We start from the raw sequence: 21,674 nt of genomic DNA on the forward strand, positions 1-21,674 counted from the left end.
CAGAGTCTTAACCACAGGACTGCCAGGGAAGTCCCCATCCCCTCACGTTCAATCTGTGTGTGTTCTTTGCTCTAAAGTAGGTCTCCTGTAGGCAGCATATTGTAGGCTCTTGTTTTATTATCCAATCTGCCCTATGTCTTTTGATTGGAGCATTTAATCCATTGATATTTAAGGTAATTATTGATAGATAGACATATTAATTGTCATTTTAAACCTTGTTTTCCAGTTGATTTTGTATTTCTTCTTTGTTTCTTTTTCTCTTTGTTTTTCCTTTTGTGGTTTGATGGTGTTCTTTTCTGTCATGCTTGAGTTCTCTTCTTTTTGGTGTTTGTGAATCTACTGTTTGCTTTTTATTTGTGCTTACCCTGTTTTTCAAGTATGTTAAGCCAATACTATATCTACTTGCTTTAGCTGGTAGCCATATAGGCTAAAACACGTTCTTAAAAAAAAAAAAATCTGCATTTTCTTCCTCCCCTCCCCCACATTTAATGATTTTGATGTCCTCTTTTACACCGTTGTTATCCTTTTGCTGTTCATTGTAGTTATCATCACTTTTACAAAACGGTTTTATTTTTTGTTTTTTTTAATCTATGTTTTGGTTTATTCAAATGAAATACTTTCCAATTGTGATTTTTCTCTTTCCTATAGATTCTTCTTTTCTATTTAGAGAAGACCTTTCAATTTTTCTTTTAGGATAGGTTTAGTATTGCTGTATTCTTTTAGTTTTTGCTTGTCTGAGAAATTGTTGATTTTTCCTTCTATTCTAAATTATAATCTTGATGGGTAGAGTATCCTAGTTTGCAGGTTTTTCCCTTTCAGGGCTTTGAGTATTTCTTGCCTGTAGCTTTTCTGTAGAGACATCAGCTGATAGATATGGGGGTTCCCTTGTAGCTAACTCTTTGTTTTTCTTTTGCTGCCTTTAGAATCCTTTCTTTAACTTTTGCCATTTTAATTATAATATATCTTGGTGTAGGTCTTTTGGGGTTCATCTTGTTTTGGATCCTCTGTGCTTCCCGTACCTGGATATCTGTTTCTTACTTTAGGTTTGGGAAGTTTTCAGTCACAATTTATTCAAGTACATTTTCGATCCCCATTTCTCTTTTTTCTCCTTCTGGGATCCCTATTATGTGTAGATTGGCTCACATTGTATTATCCCATAGGTCTAACATATTGCTTTCTTTTTTTTTTCATTTGTCTTCTGTCTGCTGTTCTGATTGGATGATTTCCATTATTCTATCTTCTAGATCACTTATTCATTCTTTTGATTGCTGTTCTTTGCCTTTAGCTCAGCTTTCGTCTCAGCAAATGAGTTTTCTAATTTTAATTGGCTCCTCTTTATAGTTTCTAATTCCTTGTTACAGTGGTTGGCATTTTTATCAATAGCTTTCTTAATTCCTTCAGTATTTTTATTACTTCCTTTTTAAACTCAGGATCTCATAGACTGGAGAGGTCTGTTTTTGTTTTTGTTTTTTAATTTAATTAATTAATTAATTTACTTACTTATTTGGCTGTGTTGGGTCTTCTTTGCTGTGCGCGGGCTTTCTCTAGTTGTGGCGAGTGGGGGCTACTCTTCGTTGCAGTGCGCGGGCTTCTCATTGCGGTGCCTTCTCGTTGTGGAGCATGGGCTCTAGACGCGCGTGCTTCAGTAGTTGTGGCACACAGGCTCAGTAGTTGTGGCTTGTGGGCTCTAGAGCGCAGGCTCAGTAGTTGTGCACGGGCTTAGTTGCTCCGTGGCATGTGGGATCTTCCTGGACCAGGGCTTGAACCCATGTCCCCTGCATTGGCAGGCAGATTCTTAACCATTGTGCCACCAGGGAAGTCCTGAGAGGTCTGTTTTATTGCTTGTTCTTTCAGGAGATTTTTCTTGTTCTTTTAATTGGGAGTGGTTCCTCTGCTTCTTTATTTTACTTATATTTCTCTAACTCTGTGCATTTAGGAGAAACCCTTATCTACTGTGGTCTTGAAGGGCTGTTTTTATGTGGGAGCATCCTTGTGTAGCCTGTGTGAGTCTGATATTTTTGGTGCAAGGACTGTTTTTAATATGGATGCCTGCCACGTCTTTCTTCAGTGTGTGGTGGCTTTTTTCCTCTTGATAGGAGGTGTGATTGGTGTTGTGGTGAGCAGATAACCTGCACTGGATGTTGAGTGCGGCCGCCTGTTTGCTCTATAATTGTCACAGCCCTTTCGGGGGTAAGGTCTGCTCCCCAGTTGTTGTAGTAGAAGCCTCCAGATCGGTTTCTGAGCTGTGATGTGAGGTAGGTGGTACTGGAGCACCTCTGCTGGGAGAGGAGCCACTGAGTATTCCTCTACAGGAGCTGTCCACCAGGAAGTGCACTCTGTGGTGTTGCCTGTCACGCTATGTGCACTCACAGAGTACACTGTTGTTGGCACTACCTTCGGCCCTGCCTCAGTCAAGGAATGCAGGCAGTCAGCCTGGATATCCCTCAGGCTCTGTGCTCACAAAGCCAGTAGGGCAGATCTACTGAAGTCAGGCACCTGGACGTTCCACGGGGGCTACAGAATCAGCCCAGATCCTGGCCCTGCCTCTGCATGCCTGTGCCCGCAAAGCCTGTAGCTGCTAACGCCGGACCACCCCAGCCTTGGGAGCAACAGTAATCCACTGGGATGTCCCGCAGGCACAGAGCTTACAAAGCTGCCAGTAGCCGTGTAAATCCACCAGTCTCACAGCCCCTGAGGGTAGGCTCAGATTTCAGCCCCACTTCTGCATGTGGACAGCCCACCAGCACAGAGGTGGTAGAGGTGGAGCCACATTGACTGTGAGCTCAGGTGAGCTCTTGGAGAATGAGGCTGCTATGATGGGGCCCCGCCCCTCCCTTTACATGTGTGCTTAACTATGTGGCTTCTGTTGTGGCCCCAGGCTCTATCCTGCGCACACCCCCGGTTGCAGCCCAGAGCACCCTCCAGCTCCTTCCGGCTATCTCCACACAGCCAACCCCAGCCCTTTCCCCAGGCTCTTTCCTGCGCACACCCCCGGTTGCAGCCCAGAGCACCCTCCAGCTCCTTCCGGCTATCTCCACACAGCCAACCCCAGCCCTTTCCCCAGGTCTGTCCACTGAAGCCCAAGTTGCAGCACTCAGCCCCTGCACGCACTAGCAGATGTGCATCTCGGTCTGGGAAGTGCAGCAAGGTGGCCAGGACCATCTGTGCTGGTTTCTCTCTGTTCTGCCTCCCACAGTCTGGTTGCTGCACTCTCCTCTGAGCCTGTGAAGCTCCTTATCTGTCCCAGCTGATCTCCCAACCAGTGAAAGCGGTTCCCAGACTGAGGGAACCTTCCTCTTTCATAGCTCCCTCCCAGGGGCACAGGTCCCATCCTGATTCCTTTTTTTTTTTTTTTCCTTCATTCTACTCTGTTACGTGGTGCTCTTGCAGCTTTAGTTGTATTAGATCTTCTGCCAGTGTTCAGTAGGTATTCTGTGAGAATTCTTCCACATGTAGATGTATTTTTGATGTATTTGTGGGAGGAGGTGTGCTCCACGTCCTTCTCTTCTGCCGTCCTTATCTCGAGAAGCAGTTTTCTTAATGTCCAAGAAAGAAGTTAGGAGTAAGGAAATGAGGAAGGCTAGAAATAACCCTGTTGTATGTTGGATTGGAATTGGAAGTATCAGTAGGAACTCCTCACACTCTCTCTCTCTCTCTCTCTCTCTCATGCACACACAGATATACACATATTTATAAAGGTTAAAAATTTCTTTTATTAAATGTAGAAGGACTAAGGGAAATAATTGTTGCAGCCAAGTTCCATTAGTAGATGCTAAAATTAGTAGGTTAAAGTTTGAGATGAAACAGGATATATGCATAATCTCAAGTATAGCCCCAAAGATATTTATTAATTAAAATGGAAAAATCAAGGCATATACCTGTCAGAGACTGCCTTAACCAAGTGATCAAGGTTAGTATCACCAGAAACGTCGACATCATTTATCTCCTTTCTGACATGACACTAAGAAGGACACATCATTCCTGTGGCATTCTCATTTAAAAATCCATAAACAATATAATTATGAGGAAATATCAGGTAAACTCAAGTTAAGGAACATTATACAAAATAACCTGTACTCTTCAAAAGTGTCAAAGACATGAAATACAAGGAAAGATTTAAGAACTTTTGCAAATTTGGAGGAAAGAAAGGCAACATGATAACCAAATATTTTTGCAATATAGGATCCCAGAATAGAGAAAGGTTATTAGTGGACTTCCCTGGTGACGCAGTGGTTAAGAATCTGCCTGCCAGTGCAGGGTACACGGGTTCAATCCCTGGTCCGGGAAGATTCCACATGCCGTGGAGCAACTAAGCCCATGCACCACAACTACTGAGCCTGCACGCCCTAGAGCCCGTGCGCCGCAACGACTGAGCCCACGCGCCGCAACTGCTGAAGCCCGTGCTCCACAACAAGAGAAGCCACCACAATGAGAAGCCCGCACACCGCAATGAAGGGTAGCCCCCACTCGCCACAACTAGAGAAAGCCCGTGCACAGCAATGAAGACCCAATGCAGAGAAAGAAAAACAAAAGTTATTAGTGAAAAAATTGGTGAAATTCAAATAAAGCCTGTAGTTTAGTTAGTAGTTAATAATTTTACCAGTGTTAATTTCTTAGTTTTGATAATTTTATTATGCAAGATATTAACATTAGGCAAAAGCTGGGTGAAAGGTATATGGTAACTCTCTGTACTATATTTGCACCGTTCCCTAAGTCTAAAATAATTTCAAAGAAAAAAAATTTTTTTAACTCACTAGTAACCAGAAAGGGACTTTTTCCCAAAAAGTGGGGAGGATGTAAGTTTCTGTTGACTCTTTTTTTTTTTTACTTCAGAAAAATAATATACACTTTAGAAATTAAAATTTCCAGGAAATAAAATTGGTAAAGGAATATGTTTTATTATTTTAAAAACTGTAACTTTAAGATTGAGCCAGTGATATACTATTCTGAAGTCATAAAACATCTCTAAGTATTCCTTTCTTAATCTATAGGGGAAAATGCCACTCATTTATTTCTTCTTTGTATAAAAATTGTTTTTTTTCCCCCTCAAACAGCAAGTGTTATACAGATGTTTAATATTTTGGCAGTATTATGGGTTTAGTCTTTTTTTATGGGCACCTTAGGAATGAAACTACAATTTATTAATAAATTAATAAATTTAGTAATTTATTAATAATAAAATATTATTTCTCTTGAGAATATATGGTTCAAATTCTTAACAATTTGAGCTTTTGGTTTATACCCCAATTATAAATTGGAGACAAAAATAATAAAAACTCCATCTATAATTTCACTACCCACGGACAGCTACTGTTAACATTTAGGTATATAACTTGTAGAATTTTGTGTACACATGTGTATGTGTGTGTTTCATGTTGCTCACTTTTGTTTAATTTCTGGATTGGACACAAAATAGAGAAGAGGGACCCAGGATATAGATATTTTAGAAACAACCCTTTTTCTATTTTACAGTTTTGTCTGAGTTTATGCTTATACCTTTCCTCTCCAAATACACTAATATAGAGAAATATAGAAAAAGGAAAAATATACATAGAATCTTAGAAATGGGCTCAATAAAAGAACCCCATTGAGAAAATCCCTGAAAAATAGCCATTCAATATGCTGGTAGGATTTTTTTAAATTGATTTTATTTAGTTTAATTCATATATAATAAATATACAGATATTAAATATATAGTTTGATGAAATTAGATAAATTATACAACCAACAGTTCAACATATAAAATGGTGATAGTTGTAGGAATGGATATGAAGAGATAGAGGATGGAATGATTTTTGTTTGAATATACCTCTTTGGATAATAAATACTTTATATACTTAAAAATTAAAATTAATATGTATGGGGGGAGGGTTGTCACTGACATCAAAGGCAAACAGGAACAATGAACCCAACTGTATTTCAGACATAACTACATTGAGGGGAAAAATAGAACTAATATGAGTAACTTTTGTACATAGTATTTTAACTGTATACTCTCAGTCTGGTTGGGAGAGGGAAACTGTAGGCAAATCTTGAACCCTTCTTAATAGACTTCTTTCATATTTGTATGGGTGTGATGGATCTGAAACTATATGTTAAAGGATTGAGCGGGAATTCCTTGGTGATCCAGTGGTTAGGACTGGGTGTTTTCACTGCCGTGGCTGGGGCTCAATCCCTGGTCGGGGAACTAAAATCCTGCAAGCCACGTGGTGTGGCAAAAAAAAAAAAAGAAGAAGGACTGAGTAATGAATAATGTTGATGTTGTTTGGGGTCAGGATCCTAACTGTGAAAATATGGAAAGAAATACGGAAGTGGGAAAGGTAAGGAAGAACCCTGTGGGATTGATTGGAGAGGAATTAACAGTGTTAATATGAAATAATTATATCTCATATATGTGTGTGTGCATCTCCTAGCTCCATCTGCTGCAAGATTGTATTTGTAATGACACCCAGTAGTAACGAGCACACTTAGCACTCAGATCTTGAATTTAATTCCTAACTAAAAGGAACAAGAACTTATTGGAGGGATGTCTCATTTTGTTGCGGGGGCAGGGAACATAAATGATAAGCCTTAGAAGACCTTGTGCCAGAAAGTTAAAAAGTGCTTCAAAGAAAGAAAAAAAAAAAAAATGGAGCCTGTCAAAAAGACATTGGAGCCAGCTTGGAGGGGCTCCCACTGGCCAAATCTGGAACAATTTGAACATCAGTATAAAGATAGTAATGGATTATAACCCATTTAATAAAATAGGACTTCATAATTTCTATGATAGATGATGGATGTATGGATGAAAAGGGGGGTCTTTTCCTTATAATAGAATGCCTGACTGATAAATGTGAAGGGAATGGTAGAGGCGGGGGGAGGAAATGAGCATTCTGTAATCATCATAGTGAAGATTGTTTTGGGCTATTATCTTCAATGTTTGCTAAATCTAAGGGAAAATTTTGATGAGCAGGATGTTTTCGTGGTTTTAAAGTATCTCTCCACAGATCCCTTGTTAGATACAAGGTAGGAAACAGTAACTTTAACTATACATATTGGAAAAACACAGACAACACCTTTAGTGGGTGATGAAAATTGGTAACACCAATGAGGAGTGAACACATTGTATACCTCCAGATATGATACCCTGGGAAGGACACAATATCACTCTTATAATATTCTTGCCAGGGGTGTATAATCAGAATCTAATCTTGAAGAAATGTCAGACAAGCACAAATTTAGTTACATTCTCTAAAATACCACTGTGTATTCTTCAAAAATGTCAGTATCATGAAAGACAAAGAGGGGTTATGGAATTGTTCTAGATTAGAGGTGACTAAGTAAGCACAATATGTGTTCCTGAAGGGAGGGAAAAACATGTTTGTGAACATTAAATATTTTTACTTTTTGCTTTTTAAAAACATGAATAAGCAAAAGTCGTATCTCCTTTTAACTTGGTCATTTAATTTTAATCATCATTACTAGTACATTTGGATTTTAATAGTCACGTTTTAGTTTAATTTAGTATTTTAAAATAATAGATTTGCAGATTTCACAGTTAGTACAGTGTTTTCCCCTATATTCTTCATCTAGTTCCCCTAATGTTAATATGTTACATAATCATGGTACATTTATCAAAACTAAGAAATCAACATTGATAGGATACTAGTAACTAAACTATGTACTATATTCTGTGTACTAAATTTTGCCAGTTTTTCCACTGTTTCTTCTCTGTTCTAGAATCTAATCCAGGATACTTCCTTGCATTTAGTGTACCCACTTTTAAATTAAGCTTTGTCTTAGGCCAATTAAGAGTGTAGCTGTTTAATGCAAAACAGTGAAATTAGGTCCTTACCTCATACTATAGAAGAATTAACTCAAAATGGATCAAAACCTCAATGTCACAGTTAAAACTATAAAACTCTTAGAAGAAAACATAGGGGTAAATCTGCATGTCTTTAGTTTTGGCAGAGCATTCTCAGATGTGACACCAAAAGCATGAGCAATAAAAGAAAAAAATAAATTGACCTTAATCAAAAATAAAAACTTCTGTGCTTCAAAGTAGTGAAAAGACAACCTACAGAATAGGAGAAAAAAATTTGTAAATCATATATCTGATAAGGGACTTGTGCCTAGAATATGTAAAGAACTCTTATAACTCAATCAAAAGACAACCCAATTTAAAAATGAGCAAAGGATCTGAATTGACATTTCTCAAAGAAAGATGTACAGATGGCTAAGGAGCACATGAAAAGATTAAATCATTAGTCATGAATCTTGAAAAAAGCCAGTCACAAAAGACCACATATTACATAGTTCCATTTATATGAAATGTCCAGTATGGTCAAGTCTCTAGAGACACGGAAAAGTAGATTAGTTGTTGCTTAGGGCCGAATGGGTTTTTTTTTTTTAATGAAGAAAAGAATTTTATTGTAAAATACACATAAAATTTACCGTTTGACCATTTCTATTTATTTATTTATTTATTTATTTATTTCTGGCTGTGTTGGGTCTTCGTTTCTGTGCGAGGGCTTTCTCTAGTTGTGGCAAGCGGGGGCCACTCTTCATCGCGGTGCGCGGGCCTCTCACTGTCGCGGCCTCTCTTGTTGCGGAGCACAGGCTCCAGACGCGCAGGCTCAGTAATTGTGGCTCACGGGCCCAGTTGCTCCGTGGCATGCGGGATCTTCCCAGACCAGGGCTCGAACCCGTGTCCCCTGCATTGGCAGGCAGATTCTCAACCACTGCGCCACCAGGGAAGCCCCCCGTTTGACCATTTCTAAATGAACAATTTGGAGTTTCTTTTTGAGGTGATGAAAGTCCTAAAATTGACCGTAATGATGGTTGCATATATCTGTGAATGTTCGAAATGCCACTGAATTGTACACATTAAAATGGGTGAATTGTATGGCATGTAAATTATATCTCAGCTCTTATAAAAGAGCGCAGTATAGCTGTTTAGACATGATTAAAATAAAGAGGTTCATAGATAGATAAGCAGAGAACATTTTGGAAAAATAAATTTATATTCAAGCAGGACGTCTGTGGATAGATCCGCTTCACCCATTACAATAAGTGGTGCCAGTTTCCTAACCAGTACACTGGTAATTGAAATTGGAATGTGATTAAGTTTCCCAGGGCCCACTTAACTGTCTTTTTTTTTTTTCCCCAAGCCACTCTATTGAGATAAAATTTACATATGTGCTGTCTTTTTTAACAAGTTTTAAAGTATAAATTACATACCATAAGTTCACCAATTTTATGCCTACATTTCAATGATTGTCAGTAAATATAGAGTTTTGCAGCCATCACCATAATCTAATTTAGAACATTTTATCTTTGGGAACTCATTAAAAATCTGAATTGAAGATGAGTTCTTCCAACAGATGATTTGAGGTGGTTCTGACACTTTTAGTGAACCCAGTTAAATATTTTGCAGCTAGTCTCATGTGCCTTCTTAATATATAATCATTTTTTTAACACATGGAAGTTTGGCTTTTCTAGTTAACTGTTGTGGTTCTGTTACATTTTTATTACCTTTTTTCAGAATTACCTCAACAATGTTAAGTAATAATTGTGATAGCATTTTAGCAGTCTTAAGCCTGATTAGCAGTAGTTTACAATAGAGGTGATTTATCATGTTAAGGAATTACCTTTCTAATTTGTGTTTCCTAAGAGTTTGGCCTTCTTTGCAATTGAATACATTTAGAGTTGGGCACTTCTGCATTTTCAGGATTTATTGAGCATTTATAAGTATATATGTGTGTGTGTGTGTGTTTATTTATTTGTTTGTTCCCCCTTTAACTTTTAAAAATTGTGGTAAATTATGAGATTTTTTTTCTAGTATTAGAATCTTTTTCATTTCTGTAATTTTATCCAAATGAAAAATTATATATATTAGTGTATTTTATCCAAATTAAAAATTATTTTAATGCTCTATAATATTTTAAAATTTTTATTTAGAGTTTTCTTGTCTATATTTACAAGTGAAATTGATACCTAACTTGCTATTTTGTGCTGTTTGTGAGGTTTTAGTTATTGGGTTATACTGCCTTCTTAAAATTAATGGGCTAGCTTTCCTTTTTTCCCCCCCTTATATCCTGGAAAGTTCACCTGGTAAAACTATTTCCCACTGAAGAGTATTTTATATTTGTTTATTTGTTTGTTTAATATTTGTTTATTGGGCTGCATTGCGTTTTCGTGTGGCAAGTGAGATCTTTGTTGCTGTGTGTGGGATCTTCGTTGCAGCATGTGGGATCTTTAGTTGTGGCATGCAAGATCTTTAGTTGCAGCATGTGAACTCTTAGTTGCGGCATGTGGGATCTAGTTCCCTGACCAAGGATCAAACCCAGGCCCCCTGCACTGGGAGCTCGGAGCCACTGGACCACTGGGGAAGTCCCTACGTTTTGTTTTGTTTTTTTGCGGCTTGCGGAATCTTAGTTCCCTGACCAGAGATTGAACCCGTGCCCTCAGCAGTGAAAGCCGGGGTCCTCACCACTGGACTGCCAGGGAATTCCCCACTCAAGAGTATTTTAAAGACAATTCATTGGTGTTTTTTTCAGTCTGCCACCATTGTTTGTTTTACTTACATTTTCTTCTTTAGATCAGTTTTAGTAATTTATTCCTTCCAGAAAATTGTCCATTTCATTGAGATTTCAAAATTGATTAGCATGGGCTTGTATATACTAGTCTTGTTTTGTCTCTCTGTTACAGTGCTATTCAAATTTCTGGGTTTTCCTCTTAACTAGATCTCTCAAAGATAAACCCTGCTTTATATTTCTTTCCAAAGTACCAGTTCCTGGATGATTTGATAAGTTTCACTATATGGTTATTGGGTTTTTTTTTGTTTTTAATGTTCTTTAAAGGCAGTTTTGATGCTCCTTTTGACATGGTAGCTCATAAATGCTTTTATTCTCAAATAAATTATTGCCCAGATTTAATCTGTTAATTTTTACAATAGTTCTTTCTTTGTTTTTTTAGGCACGAGATGTGCGCACCAATGAAGTGGTGGCTATCAAGAAAATGTCTTATAGTGGAAAGCAGTCCACTGAGGTAGGTGAAATATTTATATTCTTCTTGACATGTTAGAAAAAGACATACTGTTTTTAATTGAGGGTAGCTGGGAATTTTTTCAAAAAAGTGTAGCATACCTAAAAGTATACGAATATTAAGAATATATCTCAGTGTATTTTCTTTCACAAACTGAGTGTACCCGTTTAACTTGTACCTAGAGCCATAAACAGCATATTACTGGCATTCCAAAAGCCCACCTGTCCCCCTGCTTTTAATTTTTTAACTGTGGTGTAATGTATTACTTTATCTTTATCATAGAAGGCTTATCAGTTTCTAAAAGAGTAAACTAGAATAAGATGCATTTAACAGTAAATTATATTGGATGTAATTTTTTTAATGATTCAGACATTAAGGGCTGATTTAAGCAAACTTTAATCAGCAGACAATATATATCTAGTCTGAAAAATTTTTTTAAATACAATTATTGATACTACACTGAGTATACTTTAGTTCACTAATATTGTGAGTAGTTTTTTTTAGTATATTTATTTTGTTTAATTGCATAAATTTATTTTATGAAATATAATCTACTGTTAAAAACTAGGATCTGTCAGTCTTTAATTTTTCAATGTAATTATTTTTAATTGTGGTAAAATACACATAACAAATTTACCATCATAACCATTTTCAAGTATGTACTTCAGTGGCTTTAAGGACATTCACATTGTTTTGCATCCATCACCACCATTCATCTCCAGGACTCTTTTCATCTTGAAAAACTGCAATTCTTTACCCATTAAACAATAACTCCCCACTCCCTCCTCCCCTCAGCCCTTGGATATCACTCCTCTATTTTCTGTCTTTATGAATTTGACTACTTTAAGTATCTCATGTAAGTGAAATCATGCAGTATTTGTCCTTTTGTGACTGGCTTATTTCACTTTACATAATGTCCTCAGAGTTCATCCATGTTGTGGTATGTGTCAGAATTTCCATCCTTTTTAAGGCTAATATTCCTCTGTGTGTGTGTGTGTGTGTGTGTGTGTGTGTGTGTAAAACACTACATTTTATTTATCCATCCATTCATCTGTCAGTGGATGCTTAGGTTCCTGCTGTCTCTTGGTTATTGAGTCCTTAGTCTCAGTACTTTAGGTGTATGCCCAGAGTTGGAATTGCTGGATCAGTCTTTAACTTTTAAAGACTTTGGTTTTCTACTTTTTTGGAATCTCTTTATTTTATGATAAATCTTGTTTTTGTAACGATCATACTATGAATATGATAACACTGTTATGATTATATCACTGTTCCATCATTTTGATACCTAAAAAACTCAGTTTCTTACAGGATTACTCTCATTTATATTCTATTCTGTAGCACAACTTCAGAGCTGGCTTTCATAGGCAAACTTGTACTGTGTCTGTTCGATTAGTCACACCTAGAACAAAAAGTTTCATTTAGGGCATCATCTTTTCACAGCTAATATTAACGTCTTTCATGAAATTTTTTTACATTGAAAAATGCAGGGTTTTGTTTTGTTTTGAAAGTTTCAAATATCATTCAAACTTGAAATTTAAAGGCCATGAAACATTTTCTGAGTTTAACATCTTATATCTTATACATTTTATATAAAACACTGTGAACATATTTTGCTGTATTTTGTTGAGGGCTTGTGAAATAACATCGGTGATATGTGGATCTTACATTCTAGTACAAAACATTTTTTAAAGTTTCCTATTATGCCAGTTTCCCTGCTTTTAGAAATATGGCCCAAGTCAGTGGTAAAGGTTGAAAAAACTAAAACAAGAACAAAAAATAGATTCCTCATTCTCACCCCACAGCTGCTAAGCCTCTAGAGTCTCTGGGTGTAGACACGGTAACCAGTATTTTTAGAGTTCTCTGGTTGCTTCTTAAGAGTAACTATGTTTAGGACATGGCCTAAGTGTCTAAGGTTGTCATGGAGTAGCTTATGGCTGAAGGTTTATCTGTATTTCCTGGTAGGTGTCATTGAGGAATGCTCTTAGTAAAATATGTAGGGAAATGTTTTCATACTGTTTTTTTTTTTCTGTGAACTTTCCCATATAATAACTAATTGTTCTCTAGCATTTTATTTTAGGAAGTGTGCACTTACGGGTTTAAATCTTCGTTTGAATTTAAAAAGCAAACAAAACCTTAACGTTTGGTAGAACACATAAGCCAAAAACACAATAGATGAACTTTATGGTATGTAATTATACATCAAAAAGCTGCAAATAAGAAGGGAAGATGAACTTTTGAAGAAAAATCACTAAATATGGTATATAGTTTTCATCGGCATGTTTGGTGTGTGGTTGTAAAATTTTAATAAGACTCATTGATGATAAGTTTTACCAAACTAAAATTTGTCCTACTATGAATGAAATAATTTTATAAATTATGTAATTGAGTTATAAACTATATGAACATAACTTTTTAATTTATTATTTTGATATTTACATATTACAAATGAAGTTTAATGTTCTCAATAACCCTTCTTAATCTGATTACTTTTTTTTCTTATATAACTTTCTCAGGAAAAGCAGCTGTTCATAATTTTTTCCTTCATTCGTTTTTTTTCTCCCCATAGAAATGGCAGGATATTATTAAGGAAGTCAAGTTTCTACAAAGAATAAAACATCCCAACAGTATAGAATACAAAGGCTGCTATTTACGTGAGCACACAGCATGGGTAGGTATATGCTTCCCCCTTGCTGTAATTTTAGTTGGTTTCTGTTTAGAGTTAATTATTTCAAGAATGTCTCAAAATGGTTGTGTAATCCCATGCAGAAACACCTTGAAATGTTAGTTCATTCTGAGAGGGAGAGCAGCTTTTCCTAGAACTCCTAGGCAGGAGAGGGAATGTATGTTTTGCGAGTTTACTGCAGAGATTTAGCTGACATTTATGTACATTTTTTGTACTCATTTTTTAAGGTAAATGGTGACTAGGGTTTGTTTTACTTCAAACACTCTTCTTGATCTCCTTGGTGAATTTATTTTATCTCAAGTAGAATCTTTTTAATAATATATTACATGGTACATGGTAAAATGTTCTCTGACATTTTTTAGTAGTATCATTCTTCAAATGGTTTATCAAACATTGTGAAAGCAATCCTGTTACTTGAGGATGAAATCTAGCCTATCTTTGACATAAACATATTGTAATCTATTTAACTACAAAGATCTTGGTGAAGTCCTGATGAGTCCTGGTGAAATTTGAACTGATTATGATTCCTTGGCTGAATAATACTAACGCTAGAGAATTGAGACACTTTGTTATAAGAAGTGGTGATTAATTTTGCCCCGTTGTTACCGCTGAGGTGACGCGGTAGTAATACCGTAGCATTGTGGGCATAACTGTATCTTTTAAGAGAGAGGCTAAATTTTCTTTAAATGGGAATGATCCCTTATTTTGCATAATTAATAAGTCACAGCTAATTATCATTTTAGTATCCTAAACCTAGATTTGTAATGTTTGGTGCATTTTTATCCAGTTTAATTTTGGTGGTGATGGCGGTACTCCTAAATACAAGGCTGTGGTTAAAGAAAAAACAGTGACATTGGGGAGATTACCTCTCTGTCTCTCATGTTTCTCCATTTGTAAAATAAGGATAGTAATAGGGCCTACCTCATAAGGTGGTTGTGAGGATTAAATTAGGTTTTTTTTTTAATATTTATTTATTTGGTGGCACTGGGTCTTAGTTTTGGCAGGTGGGCTCCTTAGTTGTGGCTCATGGGCTCCTCAGTTGTGGCTGGCAGGCTCCTTAGTTGTGGCATGTGAACTCTTAGCTGCTGCATGCATGTGGGATCTAGTTCCCTGACCAGGGATCGAACCCAGGCCCCCTGCATTGGGAGCGCGGAGTCCCAACCACTGCACCACCAGGGAAGTCCCTTAATTAGCTTTAATATATATGTAATATCTGGCACATAGAAGGTGCTCTGTGTTTGCTTTAACTGTAACCTAAGCTTTGTATATATAGTTCCAAAGGACAGTTTTTTGCTTCCTAGCAATTACTAAAGTATTGCTTTAGTACTATAGATTAATAGTAACAGAATATGTATATTCCTTTATAATTTTAGTAGTAGTTATATATGAAATACACATCTTATACAAATGATTATATGTTGGTATTGTAAAAGATTAATGTATCATTAGCTTATCTTTACATATGCACTTAATAAATTACTAGATACATAAATACTCATTTTTTAAGGTAAATGGTGACTAGGGTTTGTTTTACTTCAAACTGTCTTCTTGATCTCCTTGATGAATTTATTTTATCTCAAGTAGAATCTTTTTAATGCTTATATAATTTTTCTTCCCATGTAGCTTGTAATGGAATATTGTTTAGGATCTGCTTCAGATTTACTAGAAGGTAGGTTTCCTTTAATCATTAAGAAAAAATAGTATTAGCAAAATAAAATGAGTATTCAATAAGAGGTTTCTTAAATAATGTACAAATTTCCCAGAAAGAATAAAAATCGTAACCTTTCTATATTCTCTGCATAGTATGCACTATCCTCATTAAATGTTACGTAATAGCATAAAAAAGGTGATTTTTCTCTCATTTTGACTTAAGTTTTTTTGGATTCTTTGTCATTCAACTTAATCTGTTCCTTCTGTTCAGAATGAAGATATTAAAATAAAGGGAGAACTTTTATTACTTTTGTTTTTGTAATCACCAAATAATTGCTTAATGTTGCTAACTTAGAGGAAAATTGGCTGTGGACTATATACTTTAACAGCTAGGCACAACTGTATACTAGTTGTAAAGTTCAATAGCATTATTTTATTATCTTTGGAAGGAAATCCCGTCTTGCTAAATGTTAGTTTTTAAAAATTGCCCTATATATTAGGTATGTATTTTTAAACAAAAATGTTCTTTATAATAAATATTTTCAAATAACTTTTTTATTTTAAGTTCACAAAAAGCCATTACAAGAAGTGGAAATAGCAGCGATTACACATGGTGCTCTCCAGGGATTAGCCTACTTACATTCTCATACCATGATCCATAGGTAAGCACTTTGAAAATTATTATATATTAACAAGCAAATGGCTTGTTACATTATTAACTTATTAACCCTGAAAGTTTTGTTGGTTATAGCCAAGTAAAACCATTTCTTATAAACTCAGGTTTTTTAGATTGTCCATGTTGAAAAGTACGTACTAGTACACTTGATCTCTTTGTTTAGGATAATTTTTATCTTTGTCTACACATGTTGCTGGATTTTCCGAAGTTCAGGCGTACCTCATTTTGTTATGCTTTGCTTTATTGCACTTCACAGATACCTCGTTTTTTACAAATTTAAGGTTTGTGGCAACCCTGTGTCAAGCAGGACTCTAGGTGCCGTTTTTCCAACAGCATTTGCTCACTTTGTGTTTCTGTCACATTTTGGTAATTCTCACGGTATTTCAAACTTTTTCATCATTTTATTTGTTATGGTGATCTGTGATCATTGATCTTTGATGTTACCATTATGATTGTTTTGCCATTTATTAGCAGTAAAATATTTTAAAATTAAGGTATGTACATTGTTTTTTTTAGAGATAATGCTACTGCACACTTAGTAGCCTACAGTATAGTGTAAACATAACTTTTATATGCACTGAGAAACCAAAAGATTCATATGACTTGCTTTATTGTGTATTCTGTTTGTTAGGGTAGTCTGGAATCAAACCTGTAGTATCTCTTAGGTATGCCTGTATGTGCACTTTATAGATTTGTGCACATTTAATTGAAATTAATTGTAGAATCATTTAATTTGGGGAATAGAAAAGACATTAGGGATTATATAGTCTTCCTTTTTTCATTTTACCAGTGAAGAAACTGATGCCCCAATTTGTGACTAATTTCCCAAAGTTTACAAAGCCAGGTGCATTTAGACTAGAACTAAACCTAGATCTTCTGTCTTCCTGGTAACTGATAATGCCAGATTTATTCCATTGATTCCATGATATGGATAAATAAAAGATACTTAATACTTTTTACGCTCTGAGTATTAATCCTTGATGATCCTTGATAATGAATAGTAAGATTAAGCCATTCTATAATGCATTTTTAGCATTGGTATTGGTTTTACCTGTTTTAGAAGGAAATTAGCATTTTTTTATTATATGTGTGAATCAGGCAATACATGTTAAACTATATAGTAGAGTCAATTGTGAGTTAATATGATTTTTTCTTTTTTAAGATGAGGATTGTAAGGTCCAAGAGAAATTTACATACTAGTAAGTAAGTGAATAGAAGATTTAGAATTATAACCTAAGGTCTTCGCACCGCACAGCTTGTGGGATCTTAGTTCCCTGACCAGGGATTGAACCCAGGCCCAAGGCAGTAAAAGCGCTGCCAGGGAATTCCCTAAAGTGCCTCTTCATTTTTAAAAAACAAATGGAAGGAAAACAGATTAATTTAGTGTTATGTCCATTACAATAGTAAGAATTGACAAGTGCTTGGGAACTTAGTTTTTCTGTTTTTGAAAGGTTAAGTGTATGTTATGGTGTCCGTTGGACATACAGTCCCATTTTATAAATATCCATAATTTTCTGGGATCATGGATATTACATTATCCATATGTTTGTTTTCATTTCATATCCTAAGGGTGGAAATGATACGAATAATCCTTTTTTAAAAATTGGGGGCATGAAATTCTTTTTTTTTTTTTTTTTTTTACATTAAGTAGGTTACTCAGAAATCTTAAAATTGTGAAGGAGTGGTCCGCTATTTAAATTTAATTTTTAAAACCATTATTTGTACCAATAAACAGGACCTCAAATGTAGACTATACACTTTAATTACCTGATTTTCTGTCTTGTTTTTACTGCTATTTTGCCTTCTCTTTTACAAAGTTGTTACTATATATGAATTCTGTATTTCTTGTATTCTAATTTGGATCTTAATTCTCATCCCAATTGAGAGATTATCCTAGGACTTAATTATTTTGATTTCTCCTTCTCTGTTTTACAAATTTTTATTTGATTTTTATCATTTTTTTACACAACCCAGTGAAGGAAAGAGAAGTAATTTTCTGTGTTCCTTAAACCCAGAGATATCAAAGCAGGAAATATCCTTCTGACAGAGCCAGGCCAGGTGAAACTTGCTGACTTTGGATCCGCTTCCATGGCATCTCCTGCCAATTCTTTTGTGGGAACGCCATATTGGTAAGAATAATCTTATCTGGATTTGATCTTCATAATTGATATTGTGTGTGGTTGTGTGTTTTTAAGATGTCTTTTTCCTGAAAATATAATGTTATTTTGGACATTTTAACTTTAAGCATTATAGTTAGTTTCAAATATAGATTGGGAGTGCTCCCCTTACGCCCCCCATTTTTAAAATTTGTCCCCCCTACATTTTCCTTCCTATGATTATCTGCATCATATATTGGGTGTGGGAGTGGAAACATTCAATAAAAATTCAAGTGGGGAAAAGATAGAAATGCTAAGTGGAAATGTGTGTGTTTTCTTTAGATTTATATTTACTATATATCATTGATCTTCAGACTAGGAGTACCTAAAGACTGGTAGTGGACTTGGAGTTCTCTGGGGTTTTTTGTTTTTATTTGTTATTATGGAGAATTTCAAATATACATAACACTAGACAAAAGTATAATGAACCCTACATATCATTCATTCAGCCCAGCAACTTTATCCCCATGGCTAGTCCTGCCCTATGCACTCACCTCTCCCTTTCTTCCTCTCCCCTCAGTTATTTTGAAACATTCTGGACATCATCTAATTTTATCCATAAATAATTCGTTATTCATGTCAGCAAGTTTGAAGGGAATAATTTTCCAGATCTTCAACTTTCAAATGTATTCTCTTTCTCTGTGTATGCTGAGAGCTGTGTCTTAGGCCCACTACATCATCTTTCTCACCTGCCTTTCAAATCTCCCTTCTCCTGCCTCATAAAAGAAAGGCTTCTAACCCACCCTGAATATTACAGTGATGCATTGCTCTGGGGTGTAAAAACCTCAAAGCAACACCAGAGGAACAATTTGAGAAGATGTAGCATCTGTCAGATATATTGAAGAGTCAGGACAAAACTCTTGGCAAGTCCTTGTACCTTTCCAGTCATCTCCCTTCCGTTCCTTTTACCGTTTGCTTTTTCTTTCTCCCCGGTTATCTTCCTTCTTTTCTTCTAGTGTAGAATTCATAACTGACATGGTTGTTGTGGGGACACATTAACATGTTATTTGCATTGAATTCAGACTTTTTTCTGGTAGAAGGTGATTTTGATTTGACTGATATGACCATGAAGACTGATTTTGCTAACTAGATTATAGGGCAGTGTTTTTAATAAATTGAATGAACTAATTCTGCAACTCCAAGTTTTTAATATCTTTAAAGCACATACACAATATACATACATACACTATGCATTATATCCTTTGCAACTATTAAATTTATAAAATTTACATATCAACTCAAAAGTGTGCAAGGGATACATAGTTTTTATAAATTCATTGAAGGTAAATAAATGAATTAAAAATTTGAAGACCACTGCTCTAGATGACCAAAAATTTCTATGTAAAACCCTAGTTTAGATAGAGTCCCCCCAGTAAAAAAGGGTTCTGTGAGTGAATAATATTTCTCAGTGCTTCCCCTCTTTAGATATTAATGGTGAATATTAGATATTAAAAAGGCCCTCGAAAGTTCTGCAATAAAAAAACAGATTACTTGTTTAACTTTTCTTAACTTGATAATTTCTCAAACTTCCTTCAGCATCTTAAAGAACACATTGACAATTGAAAGTTTATAATAAAGTAAACATATTGGTTAATTTGTATATAGTGTATTTGGAGCACAGGAACTAGGTTCATATTTATATGTCTTTACACAAATGCACGTGTGCACACACACAGGGATACCTGGTAATAATCTTATTGAAGCAGTCAGCAACTGTTCTAAGTACCTATCTGTGCTTAATACCAAATACATATGAAGTATAAGGTAAAGTATCATCAAGAACCACAGACTCTAGTTGAAGACATGAATTAGTGTTTCATTTTTTGTAGGCTTTTTTGGGGGGGTTTTGTTTTGTTTTTTGTGTTTTTTTGGCTGTGCTGAGTGGCATGTGGGATCTCCCCAACCAGGGATCAAACCTGCCACCCCCCCTGCAATGAATGGAAGCGTGGAGTCTTAACCACTGGACTGCCAGGGAAGTCCTGCATTTCATTTTATTACCAAGACACCTGTTGTTGGTTGGTTATAAAGTTGATAATTTTGTGATTGTTTTAGCTGTGAGCTGCCCTAGCCACTTTTGTCATGGGACACTATTCTAATTTGAAAGAAAGACTGACAAGCTATGGTTATTCAGCGTTGGATATTGTGATAGGTACTTTCTGAAATAAATGGAGTGAGTTTGTCATTTCAAGGGAAACAACTGATGGTATTCAATGCCATTGGTAAAATTCCATCTTTCAAGCAAAAATTAGATGGGATCCTGAGACCAAAATGTTTGAGAATCACTGGCCTAAAAGGCTATACAGTATTAGAATTTGCAGACTTGAACAGATGCAGAATACAGTCCTGCTCTAGGGCATCCTTCCTTTAGGATGCTGTTACATGATCATGACACATGGTGAGAATGAGTCACACTATATATGCAAAGGTAAATATTTACCTCACAACCTGTAATACATTTATTTCATATTATAAAAATTCTTAATGTCCAGATATATTGCCTGGAATTCACACCAGGTGTTCTCCATATAGATAGTCATTACATTTTAAAAGAATAGCATACTTTTTTCTAACTTTAATTTAAATGACATTTTATTTTTTAGGATGGCCCCAGAAGTAATTTTAGCCATGGATGAAGGACAGTATGATGGAAAAGTAGATGTATGGTCTCTTGGTATAACGTGTATTGAACTAGGTAAGCATGTTCTTTATTACTATGTAGTAAATTTTGATCAAAGTTTTACCTCAATTTCTATACCAAATTACAGCTTTTTATTTTTTATGTTGGTTACTAAGGGGAGCAGTATGTTTATTACATAATTTTCATTTTGGTTATCTGGTAATTTTTATATATATTAGCTTAGGTATGTTGTATTTGCTCTGTTAAATTAGGTCTAAAATAATTTCCACTATAGTATTAATTAAGTTTGAGGTATCTATGTCTTATTATTAATGAGTATTTGTTAAACACTTGGAATATATATGTGATTACTAGATTTACCATCTATAGATGGCCTCTAAAGCATTTATGAGTTACTTACCTTTACCTAGGATACTTATTACTTTGCGTTAGATTTGAGAATTAGCTGTCAGGCTGCATACATACTGTAGTAGTTTGATTTTATGCACACATTTTATTCTGTTGCCCATAAATGGAACTATGCTTAAAGCAGCGGACCACCATAACTTTACTAACATTCCCAATGTAAGTGAGCCAGGTGGGTAATTGAACTGTCACTGTAACTGAAGATGATGGCCATCTTCTTGCTCTTGATTCCCCAGGCTTCCCCCCACAAGCCCAATATCCTTTTCTTTTTTTCCTTCTTATAAGAACATTCCATTAAACTTTATTTAAAAATAAGAGTATTTAATTGAACCATTCTAGGAGTGACCAAGGATTGAAAACAACACATTAAAGTAAAAATCCATGTGTAATTTTGACAAATCATATTTATTTTAAAGTTTGATAACAGCAGTAAACAGAGAT

At 35.5% G+C, this 21,674-nt stretch overlaps 1 protein-coding gene across 6 annotated transcripts in view; it reads left to right on the forward strand.

The window, feature by feature from the left end:
* TAOK1 (TAO kinase 1) overlaps positions 1–21,674 on the forward strand; it is a 231,247-nt gene that overhangs the window by 144,220 nt on the left and 65,353 nt on the right. For 5 of the 6 annotated variants that reach the window (XR_009499757.1, XM_059908929.1, XM_059908931.1 and 2 more), the window contains 6 exons: positions 10,957–11,028; positions 13,592–13,693; positions 15,332–15,377; positions 15,924–16,020; positions 18,050–18,163; positions 20,791–20,882. Coding sequence is in view for 4 of the 6 variants with exons in the window: in XM_059908929.1 (XP_059764912.1) it covers positions 10,957–11,028; positions 13,592–13,693; positions 15,332–15,377; positions 15,924–16,020; positions 18,050–18,163; positions 20,791–20,882 (523 nt within the window). In the remaining 2 variants the exon portion in view is untranslated. Of the gene's footprint in view, positions 1–10,956; positions 11,029–13,591; positions 13,694–15,331; positions 15,378–15,923; positions 16,021–18,049; positions 18,164–20,790; positions 20,883–21,674 lie in introns of those variants that run through there. The other variant, XM_059908932.1, reaches the window with a different exon arrangement.

The sequence above is a fragment of the Balaenoptera ricei genome, chromosome 20, assembly GCF_028023285.1.
Source record: "Balaenoptera ricei isolate mBalRic1 chromosome 20, mBalRic1.hap2, whole genome shotgun sequence".
In the NCBI taxonomy this organism is placed as follows: domain Eukaryota; kingdom Metazoa; phylum Chordata; class Mammalia; order Artiodactyla; family Balaenopteridae; genus Balaenoptera; species Balaenoptera ricei.